At 41.7% G+C, this 18,838-nt stretch overlaps 1 protein-coding gene across 1 annotated transcript in view; it reads left to right on the plus strand.

The window, feature by feature from the left end:
• Positions 1-203: 203 nt before the first annotated feature.
• The window catches only part of DOCK1 (dedicator of cytokinesis 1), a 332,981-nt gene continuing 314,346 nt past the window's right edge, over positions 204-18,838 (plus strand). The window contains exon 1 of the mRNA XM_085299124.1: positions 204-441. Within this exon, the coding sequence (XP_085155250.1) occupies positions 204-441 (238 nt within the window). The remainder of the gene's footprint in view (positions 442-18,838) is intronic.

Genomic DNA, 18,838 nt, shown 5'->3' on the forward strand with positions numbered 1-18,838 from the left:
CTTGTCTCAGCTGCTGCCATCCGAGGACTTTGTCAGTGTGCTAGCCTCTCCCTGCTCTTGCCGCATGGGTATGAGTACATATGTATGCAGTTAAGCTTTGCAGATCAAATAACTTACATTGCAAGCATGTTCTTGTGATTTTGCAAAAGAGGTGAAAATTCTCCAACGCTGGCACAATTAAGAAGGTAATTGATCCAGCTCCGATGAAAACTTCAGGGTTTATAAATAATCTGAACTCAGTTGAAATTCAGACGGGAGATGAGCGAGCGCTGGCGGAGACGGGCTTTCTGCAAGACCGAAACCCAGACGTTGGCCTCTCTCGAAGCCCACGGGAGACGGTGAAAGGTGTTTGTGACCGGGCTGGGTCTTGGCTGGTGCAGCCGGTCCAGGAGGAGCAGCGCGAGCTCCAGCGTGCGCTATTCGCTGCCGCGCAGGAGTTGTGTAGGTCCTGTTGGAAAGGAGGAGGAGATGCCTTCAGAAGCCCGTGATTGCACCTCACGCGCCGTTGCACCCGCGCCCAGCGGCGGGCTGGCGGGCCCCGTCCAGGGCGTCTGCGGGAGATCCGCAGCGGTCGGCGTCGCACCCTCGGCGAAAGGGCAGAGCTCCCCGCTGCCGGCTGCCGCCGCCTTGCCGCGAGCAGCGCGTCCCCCTTCCTGGTGCCGTTCGCTTGCACCACTTCCCCACGCGCCTTGGAAGACGCCGGGCCGGGTGGTAGCTGCCACCGTCGCGTGGACCGTGCGTTCACCCAGCACACCAGGATGTGTCTAAGGCTTTGGGCTGCCTCTCTCTATTAAAACTGCTGGGAGATACTAAAAGAGCCTAATATACCTCATTTTATGAGAAATACTGAAAGGCTTTTTTTCCTATATTCATAATAATTTTATTTTTGTGAGCATCAAATAAAGGTGATAAGACATAGTTAAACTGTGAAGTGGTATTAAAATTAATATTTTTTCTGCGTGCAACCAATACCATGATGTCTGTTTTAGGGGGAACCTTCCCGTTAGGTCTGGGAAATGTACTCGTCACCTCTCAATAAAATATTTCTGAGTACTTGGTGTGAAATAAATATATTAAAAAACTGTTTTAGCTTTTGTTCTTTAAAATAAAAAAACTGCCGACAGCCAAAGACAGAAATAGTCAGATCCCTAACTCATACTTTGAAAGAACTACAGGCTGACGACTCGAACAGGTCTCACAAAGATTCTGGCTGACCGTCCTCCTCCAAGGAGGAAAAAGGAGAAATAATCAGAGGCAGCTTTAACACCAAGGTAGGGAAAAATAACCCAGAATGTGAACTGGTCTTCACATTTGCTAAGAAATAAATTATTCCTTATATTTTAAGCTAAAATAAAATTTCAAAGGAGGTTGCTAGGACTTTAAAACCTCTTCGGTGCTCTTCTGCATTGTATTTACGTCTCTCGCGTAAGAGAGCGCGCGGAAGCGGCCAGTCCTGCCCGCTGCCAGCCACACGCTCACCAGCGCCCACGGCACCCCGGGCCAAGATTTGCAGCTGCCTCGTGTAATGCAGCGATGCACTGCCGTTTTTACAGTTTTTCAAGAAGAAAATGTCAGCATTCCCTCTCTCCGCCCTTCTAACTCTATGCAGGAGAGGAATAAAATTGTTTCATTGTTAATGGAAAGCAAGCAAGAACTGAAGGGAAAATTATAGATGAGTTCAGTGGATGTGAACTGAGACAGATTAATGCTATAGCAAGGAAAAGGGGACTTCATATCCCCACACTTTTCTTCTGAGATTTTGGCTATCATTACAGTGTTTTATTGCTAACGTTAGGTTTAGCCAGAAGAAATGCAATGTGGTTTTTGCAACATTTTTTTTTTATTTATAATATCTTTCTTTACTTACGGACCACAAGATCAGATATTTTTTTTTCCAAGTATTATGTATGTGCCAATTTTGATATTTTGTTCTGAATTTGGTTTAGAAATAGATGAAAATGTGCATGGAGTAATGGCACACTGAGACAAGCCCGGGCATTTTGCAGTTTCACTGATCCCGACACTTTATTGCATTTGAGCCTCTTCCCTGAAGGAGATAAGGGATCCAAGCTGCTGTGCAGCTAGCTTTAATGAACAAGTTTATACCTTTGAAAGGGCAAATGCTCTACAAGACAGTGCTACTGCAAACTTTTCAGAAATGGTGGTTGCATTTGGAGGAGATGATCTGAGTTAGGCAATCGACAAAAAAAGAAAAGGAAAAAAAATTTCCTCTTCTAATCCTTTCAAGTGAGGCAGAATCTTCACAATAAAAAAAAAAAGAAAAAAGAAAGAAAAAAAGACACATTGCTCTCCATGTGATACTCGAAAACATCTGCCGTCTCCAGGGGGCTCAAAGAGAAAAGGAAAAGAAGCTCATGAAATATAAAATTACACGGAATCCATATTAATGACTACAGCTTTTTTTCCAGTAGGCTTCACTGTACTCTTCACCCTGTGCTGTTACGTTGCTGCTCAGGCTTCCTGGCATTCGGAAACAGCAAAAGAGTTGCTAAAAGCCCCGTGGCAGCACAGTTGTCTCTCATTTGCAGGAGTAAATCAGCAGCTAGGGTATGTCTAGAGAAATAACAGACTTTGCTGCAGCCAGGCCAGGATATATGGCCGGGCTGCTGCTCTGCACCAACGCTGCTGCGCAAGCGGCACAACGGAGACCCGGCAAGGGGAGCTGCGGCAGTAACGGCCTCCTTGTTTTTGGATGCCTGTGCTGGGTCTGCCCCTCAGCAACTTCTGGTTTCCCATTAAGGAAGCTTTAGATGTGCATGAACCGTCTTGTTTCTCAGCCAGGAGGCTGCTCTGTTCAAATCCTCTGGTACCTCCAGGGGAGGTTCGGTCTCCGGAGGCTTAACCAAACCCAAGGGAAATTAAAAAGAATGCAGTTTCTCCTTATTTAATCTTATTTCACCAAAGTATCTGTAGATGTGAATCTGTGTGTCCTAGATAGTACATTCATCATTCTGCTTTTGCTTGGATGAAGTTTGTCCTTAGAGAGTCCCTGGAAATCGGTCTTAAAATTACAGAATTGCAAACGAAGGTAGGTTTGGCATTTTGTGAGCTACAAATCAAAAAGAAACTTCAGCTTTCCTCTTGTTTTTCTCCAGCTTAACTAAAAAACCTATTTTGAAACTAGGCATACATCAATTCAGGGGAACTGTGATGCTCTCTCACGGCTGGTAATTGAACCTGTGCTCTTTCTCGTTTGGGGAGAAACCTATATTTGCTTCCCACTCGTGGGACACCAAGCAGTAACAGTGTTTTATGCAACAATTTGGATCCCCTCTTGTTTTCTCTTCCTTTCTGTGTGGGACTGCTCAGACTCACTTTTACATCAACCAAACCTGCACATCTTCAAGTGAAAACTTGAGCCTTGGGCAGGACCTATCCACTAAAGGAGAATCTCACCCCAAAAAGCACAAGACTCAAAATCCTTTGCTTCCATGTCTCATGAATAAGTGGCAAATATCCTGTAACCCTGTAAATGGGGGAATGGGAGAAGAATGAAACTCTCCAGCCTCTTGAAAGCATAATCCCACCAGTGGGAAGACCACAGGGGTTGATAGGGGGGGATGAAGGTTCAGGCGGTGTAAGGCACAAGGAGAAAACTGTCATAAGGTTGAGGGCATGTTCCTCTAGGTCTTTATGCATGGTTTAGGTAGCTAGATAACTGAGAGGTTTTTCGTGTTTTGAAATAGCTGCTCTTTCTGCAGCCTCTTAGATAACTCAAATGTCTTTGACTAATGGATTCTTTGAAAATGCAATGAGTGTATGAAGAGAACCTATCTTCGGATAATGACAGATAGAGTAGTTATTTCTCAGAAAAGTAAATCTACTTTTCCTATTCCTAGCAAGTACAACTGTGACAGAACTAAGAAAATACTTTGAACTACTTTTTTGCCCTGCTCTTCTGCAGTTAGAATCATAGAATCACAGAATGGTAAGGTTGGAAGGGACCTCTGGAGATCATCTAGTCCAATCCTCAGCGTAGTCCCATACAGGGATTGAACCTGCGACCTTGGCATTAGCAGCACCACACTAAGTTCCCAGCTACCCTTCCTTCTACTTTCTTTAATCAAAGGTCCCACCGGAGTGGCCACAGCTTCAGGATACCAGAACCTCCCGCACTGCAGTGAGAGGGCATGCGACTCCTCGGTGCATCCTAAATGACCCCTGGGGTAAACTTTATATTCGGGTTTGAACAAACAATACAGAAAATCAGACCATGATCTCAGATTTTGTTTTCATTGCCTGTTTAATCCACTCGGACAAGCTCACCAGAGTGTGCTGCCTCCACGCGCTGCACCGAGCGTGCAGATCGGCGGGTGCTCCCGTAGCATCTGAGCTGATTACCATATAGCCTGAGCACGGGTGTCCAGCCCTCTGCCTTCCCACTTTTGTACTTACAGGAATACATAAAACACAGTGCTGACCAAAATTCAAGGAAAAAGCATTCTAAATTTTTTCTGCTTTCTGATCAACCCTTTCATTCACATCACTCACAACCCAAGTTTCCTGCAGGAGTAGCAGAGACATTACATGTACCTCTCACACACCCTTAAGCAGAAGCTGAGCCTCTGGTGCCAAAAATACGTAATGCGGAGTTTCCTTGCTCTGCTCAGCACTAGGTGGGGCTGCCCAGGACGGCATTACGAAGGTAAAAGGAAGATTACACTGCTTCCCCTTTCCAAGCTTTGAGGCCCTTTTTCTACCCTTTTCTGCCCCTTGTCTGGTCCCCTAGGACAGTTATTCCTGCCCTCTCCATTTCAGGCTGACTAAGTTTCTATTAACACTGGTGTATCCATGAATCTCGTGCTACGAGTGGGCTCTGCAATGATGTGTCCTCTTCAACAGCTGCCCTGCAGTTCACATGTCAGAGAAACCACAGAAAAATCCTTCCAATGACCTAGATTTATCCATTCTCAAAACTTAAATTACCCTTTCCCCGATAACAGATAAAAAGCAATTTGGTGTTTCTTGAACTTAGCCATATATAATACATGATTAATTATTTTAAAATGCATTAAGTTTAAGCACCTCTTCATTTCCCCTCTGAGGTCATGAAGGATGTCTGTTATACTAGAGATAGTATACAGAATAAGATATATGAAAACATCTCTGGTGAAATTGCCCCGAGGTTGCTTTCCTTCCAGCTGGGGTAGCTTACTTTTCCTAAAATTAAAAAAATTAACAGTCGCTTCTCATTCATTCAATCTTGCTATTTAGGGATAAAAAAAAAAATTAAATGCATTGGAGCAAGATCATGTGGCTCTCCTGGCTGAAATATCAACCAAAGCAAATAACAAAAAGATAATAAGCCAATTTGCATGGAATAATTGTATTAGGGAATTTGCTGTATTGCTTAACTGGCAGTGTAATATAGCTCAAGCGAACAGATAAAACTAGTCTCTACCTCTCTGCAAAGATCCAGGGTGATCATTTGAAACCAGGAGGGGCTTTAAGTACCCTTCAAACCGTAGCGCATAGCGAGGGCGTCGGGGAATAGCTATCGACTGCACATTGCTCGGTGCTGAGGATATTCCCTTCCAACGCTTTTCCTGCAGTACTCCCACGGAAGCAAATCTGTGTTCTGCAAAAAGTTTCAAGCAGCAATTTCATGCCGTCAAAAAATGTGTGGAAATCAGAAGATTTACTGTGACTTCACTACCAAAACACAGTCACAGACGCTGTCAGACGTGAAGGCTCTGAAAGCGGGGAAGGCGCCCCGGCGCGCTGGCGCGTGGCTGGGCACCGACTTCCACGTCTTCCAGCCTCACCGCCGCGTTAGACGGGACCCTTCCCACGGGGGCCTGGCCCACCTAGGAAGCGGCTTAAAGGTCTCACTAATGACGTGGATGCGTTTCCCCAGCTCCATCAGCTGCGTACTGCCCATCAGCTGAGCTGGCCGGGGGAACTATTAAAACCAATTTGCGGTAGGGAACTGCAAATCGAGATTTTCTGTTGGCTTGCTTACAGGCAAGAGAGTAGCAGAGTTGCATATGGATGTAATAGGTAGACTCTCCCTTAAAAATTGAAAGGAAACAAAGTCAGGCAAGCATTCAAAATGGAACATCTGTGCATCTAATATATTTATAAAAACTGCTACTGTCAATCTTTTACGGTTGAGTGTTCAGTAGTTAAAATATATAACATATTACAGTAAAAGAGCAAACACGAGAAAGATTATGTTGTCATTCAGTGAAAGGAAATGTCAAACCTTAAACAGAGGAACTGATATGGAATACTGTTCAATCTCAAGATGGTAAAAATGCACCAAAGCAGTATATGGTATTATGATATTACCCTAACTCGCATTACTGCTCTCTTTGAACACAGTTATATAGCTAAATCAGTTTACAGTAACTAAAATAATTCTTACATGCTGATGATTTTATATATTTACGTTTTTACATACTCACACACTTCAGGGATGTACTTTGCTAATTATTAGCTTTGACTTTATTACCTGGGTTGGACGGTAACAAGGTACAGGTAACAGGAGTCCAGTGTCATCAGTGCAATGAAAAGATCGTGAGAGCATCTCTGCTATTCTGCCTAGCAACTTCAACTATATATAAAACAGAAGTGGGAATGAGATGAAAATCTTGAAGGGACACATGAGTCTCTTCATTTGTATTCCTCAGGCCCTGGAAAACCAAGAATTAAGCTAGGTCTTATGGATCTTCCCATAGCATTGTAACCATGCTGTTGAACGTTAATTGATGCATCTATAATTATACCTAATTACTGACACTGAATTATTTAGTCTAGCAAGAGGAGCACTTCTGTATGAACTTGTTCAAGGTAAGCTGTACTTAAGCTTTGCTGCAAAGTTAGTGAAACTTAACCATGTGGTTAAGAAGTGCTTAAATGTTCCCCAAGGTTCCGGTTAGGAAGTATGTAGTGGTTTTCCCATTCCGATATTATAATTATCTTCTGATCTCCCTGGTGGAAATAGATGATGGCAGGACATTAAGAGATAGGAGAGATATTTACTGCCTGCTCTGTTGTCTCTTTTTTCATGTCTTATGTGACTTATGAGTAACTAACTGCAAGAAGTTAATGGAAGTAACTGTGAGCATAATAAGACATATGTACAGTGAACTTTTATCATGACATGATTTATGATATCTGAAAATGTTGTCAGTGGCAGGAAAGGTGAAGGAAACTGAACCAAGGAATGAAGAAGATATCCTGTTTATTGTATCTGGTAACGTAACCTTAAGGCAGACAAGGAAGCATGAAGCATTCACAGCCTTATTTGCTATAAATCCTAAATACAATTCCTATCAGAACTGCCTTAAAACTTCAATGCAATAACATGCTCTCAGAAGACGGATAAAATAATGCATGTGGCCATTGATGCTTGGATACTTCTATTTATCTTGATCTGCTTATTTTTAACAGCCTCGGCGTTTTATTTTAGCCTCTCCAGCACTCAAATTGCATGTAACTAGCCTCAGCAGGAATTGCATGTGCCTTTGGAGGACACTCGCCGAGCTCCTGCACTGCTGGCAGAGCATCACCTCGCTTCAGAGGTAGTCTCAGCTTGCAGATGAGACTCTGCCCACTGTGTGGACCATCAGTGTTCCTCCTCCGCACTAGCGTCACCGTTTTTAGATGCCTGCACACTGTACAGTACTCATCATACTGTAATATTTCAAGAGCTAACCATAATGTGTTGCACAGATGGAAGTAAATGAAAATTGCCCATTCTTTGGAATGAAGTAGCAACTAAGTAGGAAAGAAGACAAAATTGTAAACAAACAGAAAAAAAACTCACTCATTTTATGTTCTGCAATACTGTAAGAAGCTCAGAAATGTTACTAATACCCTACAAACCATGAAGCTACTGCCAGGTGGCACAGTCATATAGCTGTTTCGGCATAATAAATACCCATATTCTTAGTTCTGCCTTTAAATTTATGTGTATGCCAGCAAGCAAAAGTGACGCTAAAATTTTTGCATTAGTTATATTTTGTACCTTTTACAAAAAAGAGATGAAAACATTTTAATTGCCAATGCCAGCCGAATGAATTAACATTTCCTTTTCTTGAGGGAATTCTGCTTCCCTGAAAGCCAAAACACTGCAAGGTGAGTCACTTTTGAGAGATTTTCTGTGCACTTCTTCAGTTATAAAGAATAGCCAGACTTTTGAAGGTCCAAAAGGCTCTTACAAGCTTCTGCAGCTCAAATCCTTTCAGATATTTTCCCAGAACTTCTCATGATCAGTTAGAAAGCTAATTTACATAAGCCTTTTTTAAAATTTATTGATGATCTTTAGCATGTGTCTCCTTAATTTATAACACCATACAATGCAGATTAATCTCTAGTAACTAATTTTTCAACACTAATATGTTAGAAAGTTGGGAGACTTACGACTATTTTCAGAACTTATTTTTCAACCTACCTTGTAGAGCATTGAATACTGTATTGCCCATTAGCCAATAATGTCACATTCTATAGTATAATTCTATTAATGTGGGGCAAGATGCCCTTCTCAGAAACTAGCTGTCACTGCTGAATGGCTTTGCCTTTTTCCTTTTGTGAAGACGAAGATCTGAACTATCATGTAAAGATCTCCAGTGAGCTACACTAATGTGAATGGGACCATAAAAACCTTCCTAGCTCCAGCAAACTTACATTTCTCTTTTTCTGCCCACTTTCTCCCACTCCTTTTTTGTAATTCTTTTTTAATAATTCTTAATATTTCAATTTCAAGTTCAATCTTTTTTTTTTCTTTTTTCTTTTTTTTCTTTTTTCTTTTTTCTTTTTNTTTTTGTCTTTATGAAGTGGAAATCTGGCATCCAAGAGTGGTTTTTCTACATTACATTCTCCCATGGATGATGTGGGAACAAGTTAAACAAAAGCTAAGTGGTATCCTATAAAGCAACCTATGCTGCATGCCAGCTCTAGTCAGGCAGCTTTCCAAATTTTTAATCCATAGTCTCAGCAATATCCAAATCAGGCATGTGGGTGTGATGGAACACAACCAAACTCAGGTTTGTGGAGCTTTTATTCCTGTCTCTGTTCCTCAGCCTGGTCCTCCAACCACGATTACCCTGCAGGTGGACAAAAGGTGAGAAGTGATTTTATGGCACTTGTTTCTGCTGCTGAGAAAGTCCAATTCAATGCCATTGAGGTCATTAGAAAGAATCCATGCTAACTTCTTGTGGTTGTAACTATACCAACTACAAGGGGAGAGCAGTGGACGTTGTGCACCTTGACTTCAGCAAGGCTTTTGACACTGTCTCCCAGAACATCCTCCTAGAAAAGCTCAGGAAGTGTGGATTAGAGGAGTGGACAGCGAGGTGGATTGAGAACTGGCTGAAAGGCAGAGCTCAGAAGGTCGTCATCAGTGGTGTGGAGTCCAGCTGGAGGCCTGTGGCTAGTGGCGTCCCCCCGGGCTTGGTACTGGGTCCCATCCTGCTCAACTTCTTCATCAACGACCTGGATGAGGGGACAGAGTGCCTCCTCAGCAAGTTTGCTGATGATCCCAAGATGGGAGGAGTGGCTGATCCACCTGAGGGCTGTGGTGCCATTCAGAGAGACCTGGACAGGCTGGAGAGCTGGGCGAAGAGGAACCTCATGAGGTTCAACAAGGGCAAGTGCTGGGCCCTGCACCTAGGGAGAAATAACCGTAGGCACCAGTACAAGCTGGAGGCTGACCTTCTGGAGAGCAGCTCTGCAGAGAAGGACCTGTGAGTGCTGGTGGATGACAAGTTGACCGTGAGCCAGCAAAGTGCCCTTGTGGCCAAGAAGGCCAATGGTGTCCTGGGGTGCATTAGGAAGACTGTTGCCAGCAGGTGGAGGGAGGTGATCCTGCCCCTCCGCTCAGCCCTGGGGAGGCCTCATCTGGAGTACTGCGTCCACCTCTGGGCTCCCCAGTCCAAGAGAGACATGGAGCTACTGGAGAGAGTCCAGCGTAGGGCTATAAAGATGATCCGAAGGCTGGAGCACCTGCCCTATGAGGAACGGCTGCGAGAGCTGGGCCTCTTCAGCCTGGGGAAGAGAAGACTGAGGGGGGATCTGATCAATGTGTACAAGTACCTGAAGGGAGGGTGTCAAGGGGACGGTCACAAACTCTTTTCAGTTGTCCCATGTGACAGGACAAGAGGTAATGGGCAGAAATTGAAGCACAGGAAGTTCCGCCTGAGCATGAGGGGGAATTTCTTCCCTGTAAGAGTGACAGAGCCCTGGACCAGGTTGCCCAGAGAGGTTGTGGAGTCTCCTTCTCTGGAGATCTTCAAGGCCCGCCTGGATGCAACCCTGTAGGTGACCATGCTGTAGGTGACCCTGCTGAGCAGGGGGTTGGACTAGATGATCTCCAGAGGTCCCTTCCAACCTTACTGGTTCTATGATGCTATGATGCTATATTTTTCGAAAGGGCTGCTTCGTGGAGTCTCTCATAGAGCGATGTGTTTCTTATTGGACTGCTAAGCCGCGTGCTACAGCTTTGGGTCACTAAGTCAAAAAAGAGGTTCCCACTGATGCCAGTGAAACCAAGATTTCACTTTTATTTCTCAGCTCTACTGAAGTCTATTTAACTAGATTCAGGAAAGTTCATACTTCCTTCTAAACTCCACAGTACTCATTCCCTAAGAGAAGCTATGAGTTCAGGTGTGAGATGAATTGTGCAATTAGAGAAACAATGATCAAAGACTTTTATTACTGATTTATTTGCCTACCCGTCTGTTAACAAATCTGTACCCAAATACTGAAGATTACAAATGACTCTATTATTTAATCTGCTTTATTGGTACAATATTCCCACTAAACAATATGAAAGGTTGTAAAGCATGTTGCCATTTTGTATTATAACAAACACAGTAGTGTATAGGGTAACAATATTATAGTGAATAGTGAAGAGTATTAGAGTGCATCTGTCACACTATAATGTATTTCTTATTTCGTGTTCAAAATTGAATGAGCTGTCATTAGCATATAATAATGTTGTAAGTATAAAAGATGGGTGAGGAAAGATTAAAAAACTACATGCAATGTTACAGTTTTCAAAATAAAAGAATGTGCTTAATGCTAGTTTGCAGCACACCAGTTGGTCTTTGCTTTGAGGATCCATTTAATTATCTTCTTTCTTTAAACCCTGTAGGGCATAAATTCAAGCATATTTTAGGGAAGAACGCTCACAGAAAATAAAAATCTTTTGGCAGAAAGTCAATTCTACTTTTGTTTTTAATATACAGGGGCCTGATTTTCAGCACTATAGTTAAGGGCTTGTGTTTTTGTTCCCACCTAAATATCCATCTTGAAGGTGAATAGAGTAGCAGTGAAAACCCTCCGCTACAGCAGTGTTGCGTGAGCGTCCTTCGGGTTGGCAGCTCTATAGTGAACGTTGCGCAGTGCTGAGCACCCTACCAGCACCGTTATTATCAAACAGTGAAATTAACAGAATAATGGATATTGATTAGCAACATTTATTTCTAATAAAAGAGCTAGCAAAAGGTAGAGAGAATCTGAAACTAATTATAGCCTAAGCAATTTACTGAAACAAAGTCAAAGCAATAATCTGAACTGACTAAATATGGGACAAACACAAATACTGCTTTCCATCCATGAACACACAGAAGAACTCCAGTAGGGAGGATTAACTTTGAATTTTGTCATGGGGAAGGTGGCCAGATCAGGCTTAGAGAGACTTCCAGTATCTTTACTGATCTGGCTAAATGCTATTTGGTTCAGCACAAATGCAGTATTCATTATGCTTCTTGTTTCTGAGTCAGGCTTCTCTCTTAACAATTTTTTTTTAAAAAAAACAGCCTACAAAATAAGTCTAGAAATCTAGGTTGCCAGAGAAAGGGTCCAGGAAATCTCTGGATGGTCTGACCAAGATTGCCTGAGTGAATAGGGCAGCTTTGCCGCCAAGTTTTTGGGGTAATGGTCCTGACCAGAGGGAGCTGAAGATGCGACTGGAAGTGGAGACTCTCTTGCCATGGAGGGAAGGGAAGAGCAGAAGATGACTGATGTAAATGGACACTTCTGCTCTTAATCAGGAGAGGGAGTGGACTTGAATGTGGACAACTTGGGAAGAAGGGAGCTCCAATGTGGATGAAGGAGAGGGAAGGAGGAGCACCGGGGTGGTCCTCCCTTGAGCCTCCTCTGCCATTGAGGTCTATCCTTTCACCTGTATTATATTAAACTGTCTTAGGCTTAATCTTAAATTCTAATATTCCCAAATACAGAAGAGAATATTCCTTGCCAGGCTTTCTTCTATTGTCTTTATAACCACGTGTATCAGTGCTTTTGCTGTTAGTAATGGGCAATGTTTTCCCCAACACACCGCTGAGTTTCCTTAAGGAGGCTGCAATGCTGATGGTGGTTCCCTCTCTGGAAGGCTAAAGAGGTTTTTATCAGCACCGATGTTGACTGAATAATACTGGTTGCATAGGCTTATCAAATATGTAAAATACTATGTTTTTTCCATGAAAATGTAATATTTTCCAAATTATCAAATGGTCTTATTTAAATTTAGAAAGATACAAAGTGTGTAAGTTTCAAAGTAAGTTTTTTCCTTAAATAAAAAAAAGACTTACATTATTATCACAGTACTTTGTACCATGTAAATCTGAAGTGTAATATGATGAATGCAACAAAATCATGCACTGAAGTAAACATGTACTGCTGCAGTATTTTAATCATCTGTTTCTGAGGTTTAACGTGGTTCCCTAACATAGCAATCAGAATCTGAACGGGGTTTAGAATGAGAAGGCCCTCGAAGAGTGAAATGCAGCGCTGAACCAGTGCGAGGAGGTGCGTGATTTCTTTCAGTCAACAACTAGCAGCTCACAGAAGTTTCCCCTTATATAAACTCCAAATTGTCCTTCGTATTCAGAGCCTTCGATTTCAAAGAGAGAGAGAGATCTGTGGCAGAAGGCATTGCTATCTCATTTTCTACTAAATCTCGCTGGAGAACCAGTTTAAGTAATTTCAGCAAAAACAACCTCTAAGAATGTGTCCATGATAGTACAGTTTTTCAGCTATCAGTAGAAGTTTTTCATTTTAAATTTGCAACAGCTAGACAACATTTTTTTACAGACTTTGAAATAAGAAACCCTCGTGCTTGCTAGTACCTATAAGCCAGCCCTAGTAATATTTTCGTAGCCATAGGAAAGAAATGTATAAGAAAATCAAATTTCATTCCCAAAAGGTGCCCTTTGTATTCAGCTAGTAGAAATCTTTCACTTCAAAATTAATACTTCTGCTACCTCAGAAGTAACAGCTAATTTTCTACAGATTCTTTACTAGGCATTTTTGGACATCCTTGCTACCAGTAAGAGTCCTCATGGGATCAAGAGATATTATGGGAAATATTTTTTTAAAAAAGATAATACTTTCAAGATGAAACAGGTTGAACAACAAAAGAATAGGTCTGTGTCATCTTTGGAAAGAATCAAGTTGGTTTCCCAAATGTCTAATCCCCTTCACTTCCTTGAAAAAGATATCAAGGCTAAAACAAAGTATTCTGATTTTTACACAAAGAGTGAAAAACCCATATTTTGCTAGTAGGCAGCTTGTGGCTTTTTGAGATTAACAAAGACTCAGAAACACTTTCCATTTATGCATATTCATAAAGATATGTTGAACAGATAACACAGCAAATGATTTAATTGAAAAATCAGCTAGTGTGAACATTTTTTCCTGTGAATCACAAAAATGCGACAAGATCTGTTCATTAATATAATCTCATTTATTCGACATTATTCTTGTCACTTAGTATAATCTTCAAACAAAGAATAGAAGAGGGAAATTATAGGAAAGTAAAGAGAAAAAACAAACAGAGAAAAATAGAAAAGGAGAGAATGCCCTTGGAAAATGTAAAAGAATATAGGTTACATTAACTGGTAATATATAAAAAAGAAATGCAATGAATGAGACAAAAACAAAGAGAATGTGGAGATGAAGGAAAGCGAAAATGGAGAGGAGAAAAATGAGAATGTGTAGAAAATGCTTAACACATGTGGCACAATCACAATATGATACAGTATTTTAATTTTATGCTGTCCCTTTATTTTCTTTTAAACAGAAGCACGCGAACATCCTCAGTTAGTGGGAAGCAACATAGTTCCATCAATCAGCTGAAACTGGAAAGCAGTACTGTTTGGTACTAGCAAGAAAATCTGGCCCAGCGATGAGTGATGTTGCAAAATAGATTAACTTGTGCTATCTTAACTGAAAGATTAACTTTGTGCTATCTTAAATGAGGAGAAAGGGGTGCTCCCGGTGACCTTGCAGAATGAGCCAGATCCAGTAAAGAGCTTATGTGAAGAAACGGTATATCGGTTTTATCTGTTTGCTAGTTGTTACTGATGGTATATTTGTTGGTATGTTTATTTAAAGTGTTGCTGGACTGGAGAGGAAGGCTGCCTGCTTGCTTTATTCCACATGCTGGGAGCTGGATCTGGTGGGCATCTCTGGAGAGACAGGAGAAGGCATCTTCGATGCCAGGCCTGAAGGGAGGCAATGCAATATTTATTTCAAACTGCTTTCCAAGCAGATTGATCCTGCCACCCTCCCTCGAACCCCCCCACACAAGCAGCTGGACATGAACACCCACGCCAGGATCATGGTGCAGCTGTCTGCCTGGAAGCCACCTCCTCCGAGGTGCTACCACTGTGGGCCCTCTGGTCTTCATGGGAACAACCCATGCCTCCTCTTACGTAGGTTTAATTGCTTTCAGACATATTCTTGGTCAATCAACACAGGCCATTTTTTTTAACCCCTGCTCTGTTTCTTACTCTGGTGCTTTCACACATGCACACACACTCTTCCACCCCAATCTTAGCATTTCTGTTACAGGGAGTAGATCCATAGCCATGCTCAAGAGAGGACGGCAGGAAAAGTCCCTCTCTAAGGAGTTTGTTGTAACCTGCTTGGCAAAATCCAGAGGGGCCCAGTGAGTACCTTCCACATCCTCTGTGTCTAGGGGTTAGAGGTGCCTAAAAAATGTTTATCTTGTCTCATTCAGCACATCTGAGTTTTCCCACATGAGAAGTTACCTTGTTTTAGTCTGTGCTCTAATAAAGCCCAATTTGAGGGCATCAAAGTCCTTTCTGTGTGTGAGCTTGGAGGAAAAGATTGGGGCAGGTCTCAATCAAAGACCTGGCCAGCCTTGGGCACAGCAGGAACCTGTCCACCCCAAAGCTAGGGGCTGGGGCTTCCTGGGTCATGTAGTATTACTGTTAGGTACATTTGGAAAAGGGGTTTGAACCACTTAAAATACAGGTCCTCAAACTGCCTTGAGCTGCCTACTGCAAGTCATTGGGAAACACAGCAGGCACCAACCCCGCCACCTGCTCTGTCTTAGCAGAAAATGCCACAGCATCACAAGTACCGTTACTGTGCGTCTTCAAGGAAGCAGCCCTTCACCACAGGATCTCGCGATAGCCTCTTGTCGTGAGCGTAGCCTTGCTTTCCCTGGAGAATACGACAAGGGAAACGTTGCCCAGGTTCCCTGACCTCACCTGGGATGGCTCTGGGCTGGGCCTGGAGCAGATGATTAGTTACCTCTCTGGCAGTATGCGGTGGTCAGAAGACATGGCACATTTGTTTAGACCATATAGATAAAATGATAACTTATATCTTATTAGTCATTGTGACTCATTTCTGTTACAATATAGCAGAAATTGGCCAAGTGAGAAGTTTGACTCATTTTTTCTCAAAAAGCATGCTCACCACGGAGGATAGCTGTGATTTATGCAGAAGGCTCTTCTGAGCTGCGTTCCTCATAGCTCTCACCGTCTGTCCTGTGAGCCCTGCCATAGACGTTCATGGCTTCTGACCTGTTCGCAGCTGCTAAATACTTTACCAGGATAGTGGCACATGGAGAAGACATTTGCCAGTCAATTAAATGAGATTGCTCACTGAGTATTTGTTTCATAAGTTCTACATACTCTTAACTAACTATAAAATTCTTTATGGGGTTAAATTAAAGATCTTCCCTTTGCCTTATTAAATCTCACATGCAATAAATGCCTTAAACTATAGGAAGAAAAACCTTGACTGTATTTCAGATAAATATTCAGAACAGAAAAAAACTGATTTGAACATACATGTAGATATCAAACTTTTGCAGCGCCTATCCTCATGTGTAAAAATTCAGTTCAAAATTAACTTCTTTTGGTTACCACTGATCCTGACGATTTCAGAGACCAAAATTAAAAACGAATTGTCAACTAAATAGCAATGTTTTATCCCATTCAAATACTCTAGCATTCTCCTATATGCTGTTTATAGTCCTCATAAAATACTTCTGTGATATGCGGAATATAAAATGTGAGCTCCTGATAAAGTACCATGCATACCTATGATGCTGTATAAATAGTAAAAAGGAAATAGTGTAGTCTATCAAATGCTCAAGGCTGGAAACTCATTTAGTCCTAAATTATTTCTGTTATTATGACCACAGATATTTGAATGTGAGATAAATTCTTATAAAGTCAGCTGTTAATAGACACTATTAACTAAAATTTATATTAGTAATTTTAGATATTATTAACTGTATGAACTGATAAAAAGAACAGCCTAATTGGAAAATGGAGATTAACTTCATTAAAGAGGACATAACGATGTAACATATCTTGTTGGACTTCTCTGAATAACTAGACTTTTCAGCCAAGTTGTCTGGAATGAATGTGATCTTTACAGAGTTTGTGTCCTTGTCACATTGCTGAATAACTCCCCTATAACTTACATCAGTATAAATGGAAAGAAAAATCTTCACAGAATTCAGCGGAGAGACACCTGCAGGAATCCCATCCAGAGCGGCGCGGGAAGCAGGGATGGAGGGACGGCTGGATGGACAATGTGCTTTCGGACTGTGTGGGAAAGCAAGGCTATAAAGAAATAAATCTGAATAAAAATATTATAAAGGAAATAAATGAAATAGGGGAATCCCTATACTATAATTTTGCAAACAAAAGTTCAGGCTGAAAATACTAAACTTACATGAACTTTAGGATCTACTTTACTGATACCTGTTAGTATAAATGCTCAGTATATATATATAAATTTTCACAAACATTTAAAGTTATGCAATGTTCTTTTAAGATGTATATAAACAATGTATAACAAATGAATTATGAGAACTTTATTCCCAGTCCTTTTTATCAGTAAAACTCATGAGGAATCACTTGAGGAGAGATCCAGAGCTGTAACCAGAACAAAAAGGGAGAGGAAAAATTATTTGTATGCTTTGTTATTTTCCCAAGTAAAAGGAAAAAATCAGAACACGCACACAATATTTGGTCTGGCAATGACAACACTCCATTGAAAACAAAGAGGAATACACTAGACACACGACAAAACTTTTTACTTCACAGTACTTTCAGTCTATTTAAAGAGAATCTTGTAAATGTACAGTCTGTTTTTCCCAGATTAAAAACTGATTTCACTAAGGACTGCTTGAAAACTGCTTTCATAGTCCCAATGTTAAGCCCTTTTACTTTCTTTATTTTATGACTGTGACTCTACTGTTTGTGTTTTATATTCTCCCTGGGAGGCCACCATAGAGGAAATCGGATTAAAGACTGAACTTGGGGAAGTATATCTGCTCTGTTTCAACAGAGATTTTTTTCCAGACTCTGAGTTAATGTAACATAAGAGCTCAGTGCAATATTTAATCATCCAAGGGAAAGATAGACCGCTCTCACAGAGATGTAAAATCTTATTTTTAGCAAATTTGGAAAGCCTTTACTTTTCCAGGTCATTACTCACAACTGCAACAATAGATGGCTTAGTGCTGGTGCCTATTTGATCTAGAAATAAAAATGAAGGATACTGGATCGTGCCGGGTCCTTATGCTACTTGATTACCAAGGACTGAGACAGTTAACGCTTCCAAAGTACGCTGAATGGCAATATTTGTGGATGTCAGTCAGCTGAGGCCTCACCACTGAGGTTTACCAGCCCAGGTGGTCCGCCTAGGGGCAAGCGGAGCTGGTTTGCACTTTGGGGACTCAGCAAAAACTTAAAGCAGCTAGCTAAACCTAACACTGTTTCATCAGCCTATGATTACTAGCGTGAAACCTAGGCTGGCCAAATGCTCTCGCTTTGTGTCTAAAACTGCCATCTGGAAGACTTCCGTAATGATGCCAGAAAGATCTTTTTTGCAGAAGAAGAATATCCTTTTATCACATCAGAAACGATGCCAGCAGGTTCTACAGCCCCTCCGCTAAGGCGGGTGAGTGTTGATGAATGTGATTTGCATTGTACATGTGGCCTCGAGGCCACCTGAAGCCCTCCTGGATCTCCACCTGGTGGAATGGGTGAATGAGAGAGTGGGCATTTGCAGGCAGGAAAAAAAAACTGTAGGGTCATACATCCTGCCATAAACGCTGGCAAAGGCTTAAGGAAAATATTCAGCCTTGTAGCAGAATACAGGAGTCCACTTCACATTCTGTGTCAGAAGCTGTATTTTTTTTTTTTATCCATCATAACTAACGCAGCACTTGGATAAATATTCACAGCTGTCTTTACTGCTTGATAGACCACTACGATGCTGTAGCCTGAGCAATAGGTAGAGCTCATGCTTCATTTTCACCCATTTATATATTTCAGAGAGCTGACTTGGTTTTTTCATACTCCATCTTGCTCATCAAAACTGCACTGTATTTGCTGAACCAAATTCACCACCTCCGCACCTGTGTAATCATGCACGGTAGAGCTAACCAGTATAAAGTGAAAACTAGGACCACAACCCCCAGCTGGACTATTTTGCAGGCTCTTTGCAGTGATATAACCAAACACAGCAGGTGAAATTGTAAAATAGGTCAATGAGTATTGCCACCACAGCCTGTTGCTTCCTTGATAGGTAA

The sequence above is a fragment of the Rhea americana genome, unplaced genomic scaffold, assembly GCF_003343005.1.
Source record: "Rhea americana isolate MKP2758 unplaced genomic scaffold, rheAme1 scaffold_145, whole genome shotgun sequence".
Taxonomy (NCBI): Eukaryota; Metazoa; Chordata; class Aves; order Rheiformes; family Rheidae; genus Rhea; species Rhea americana.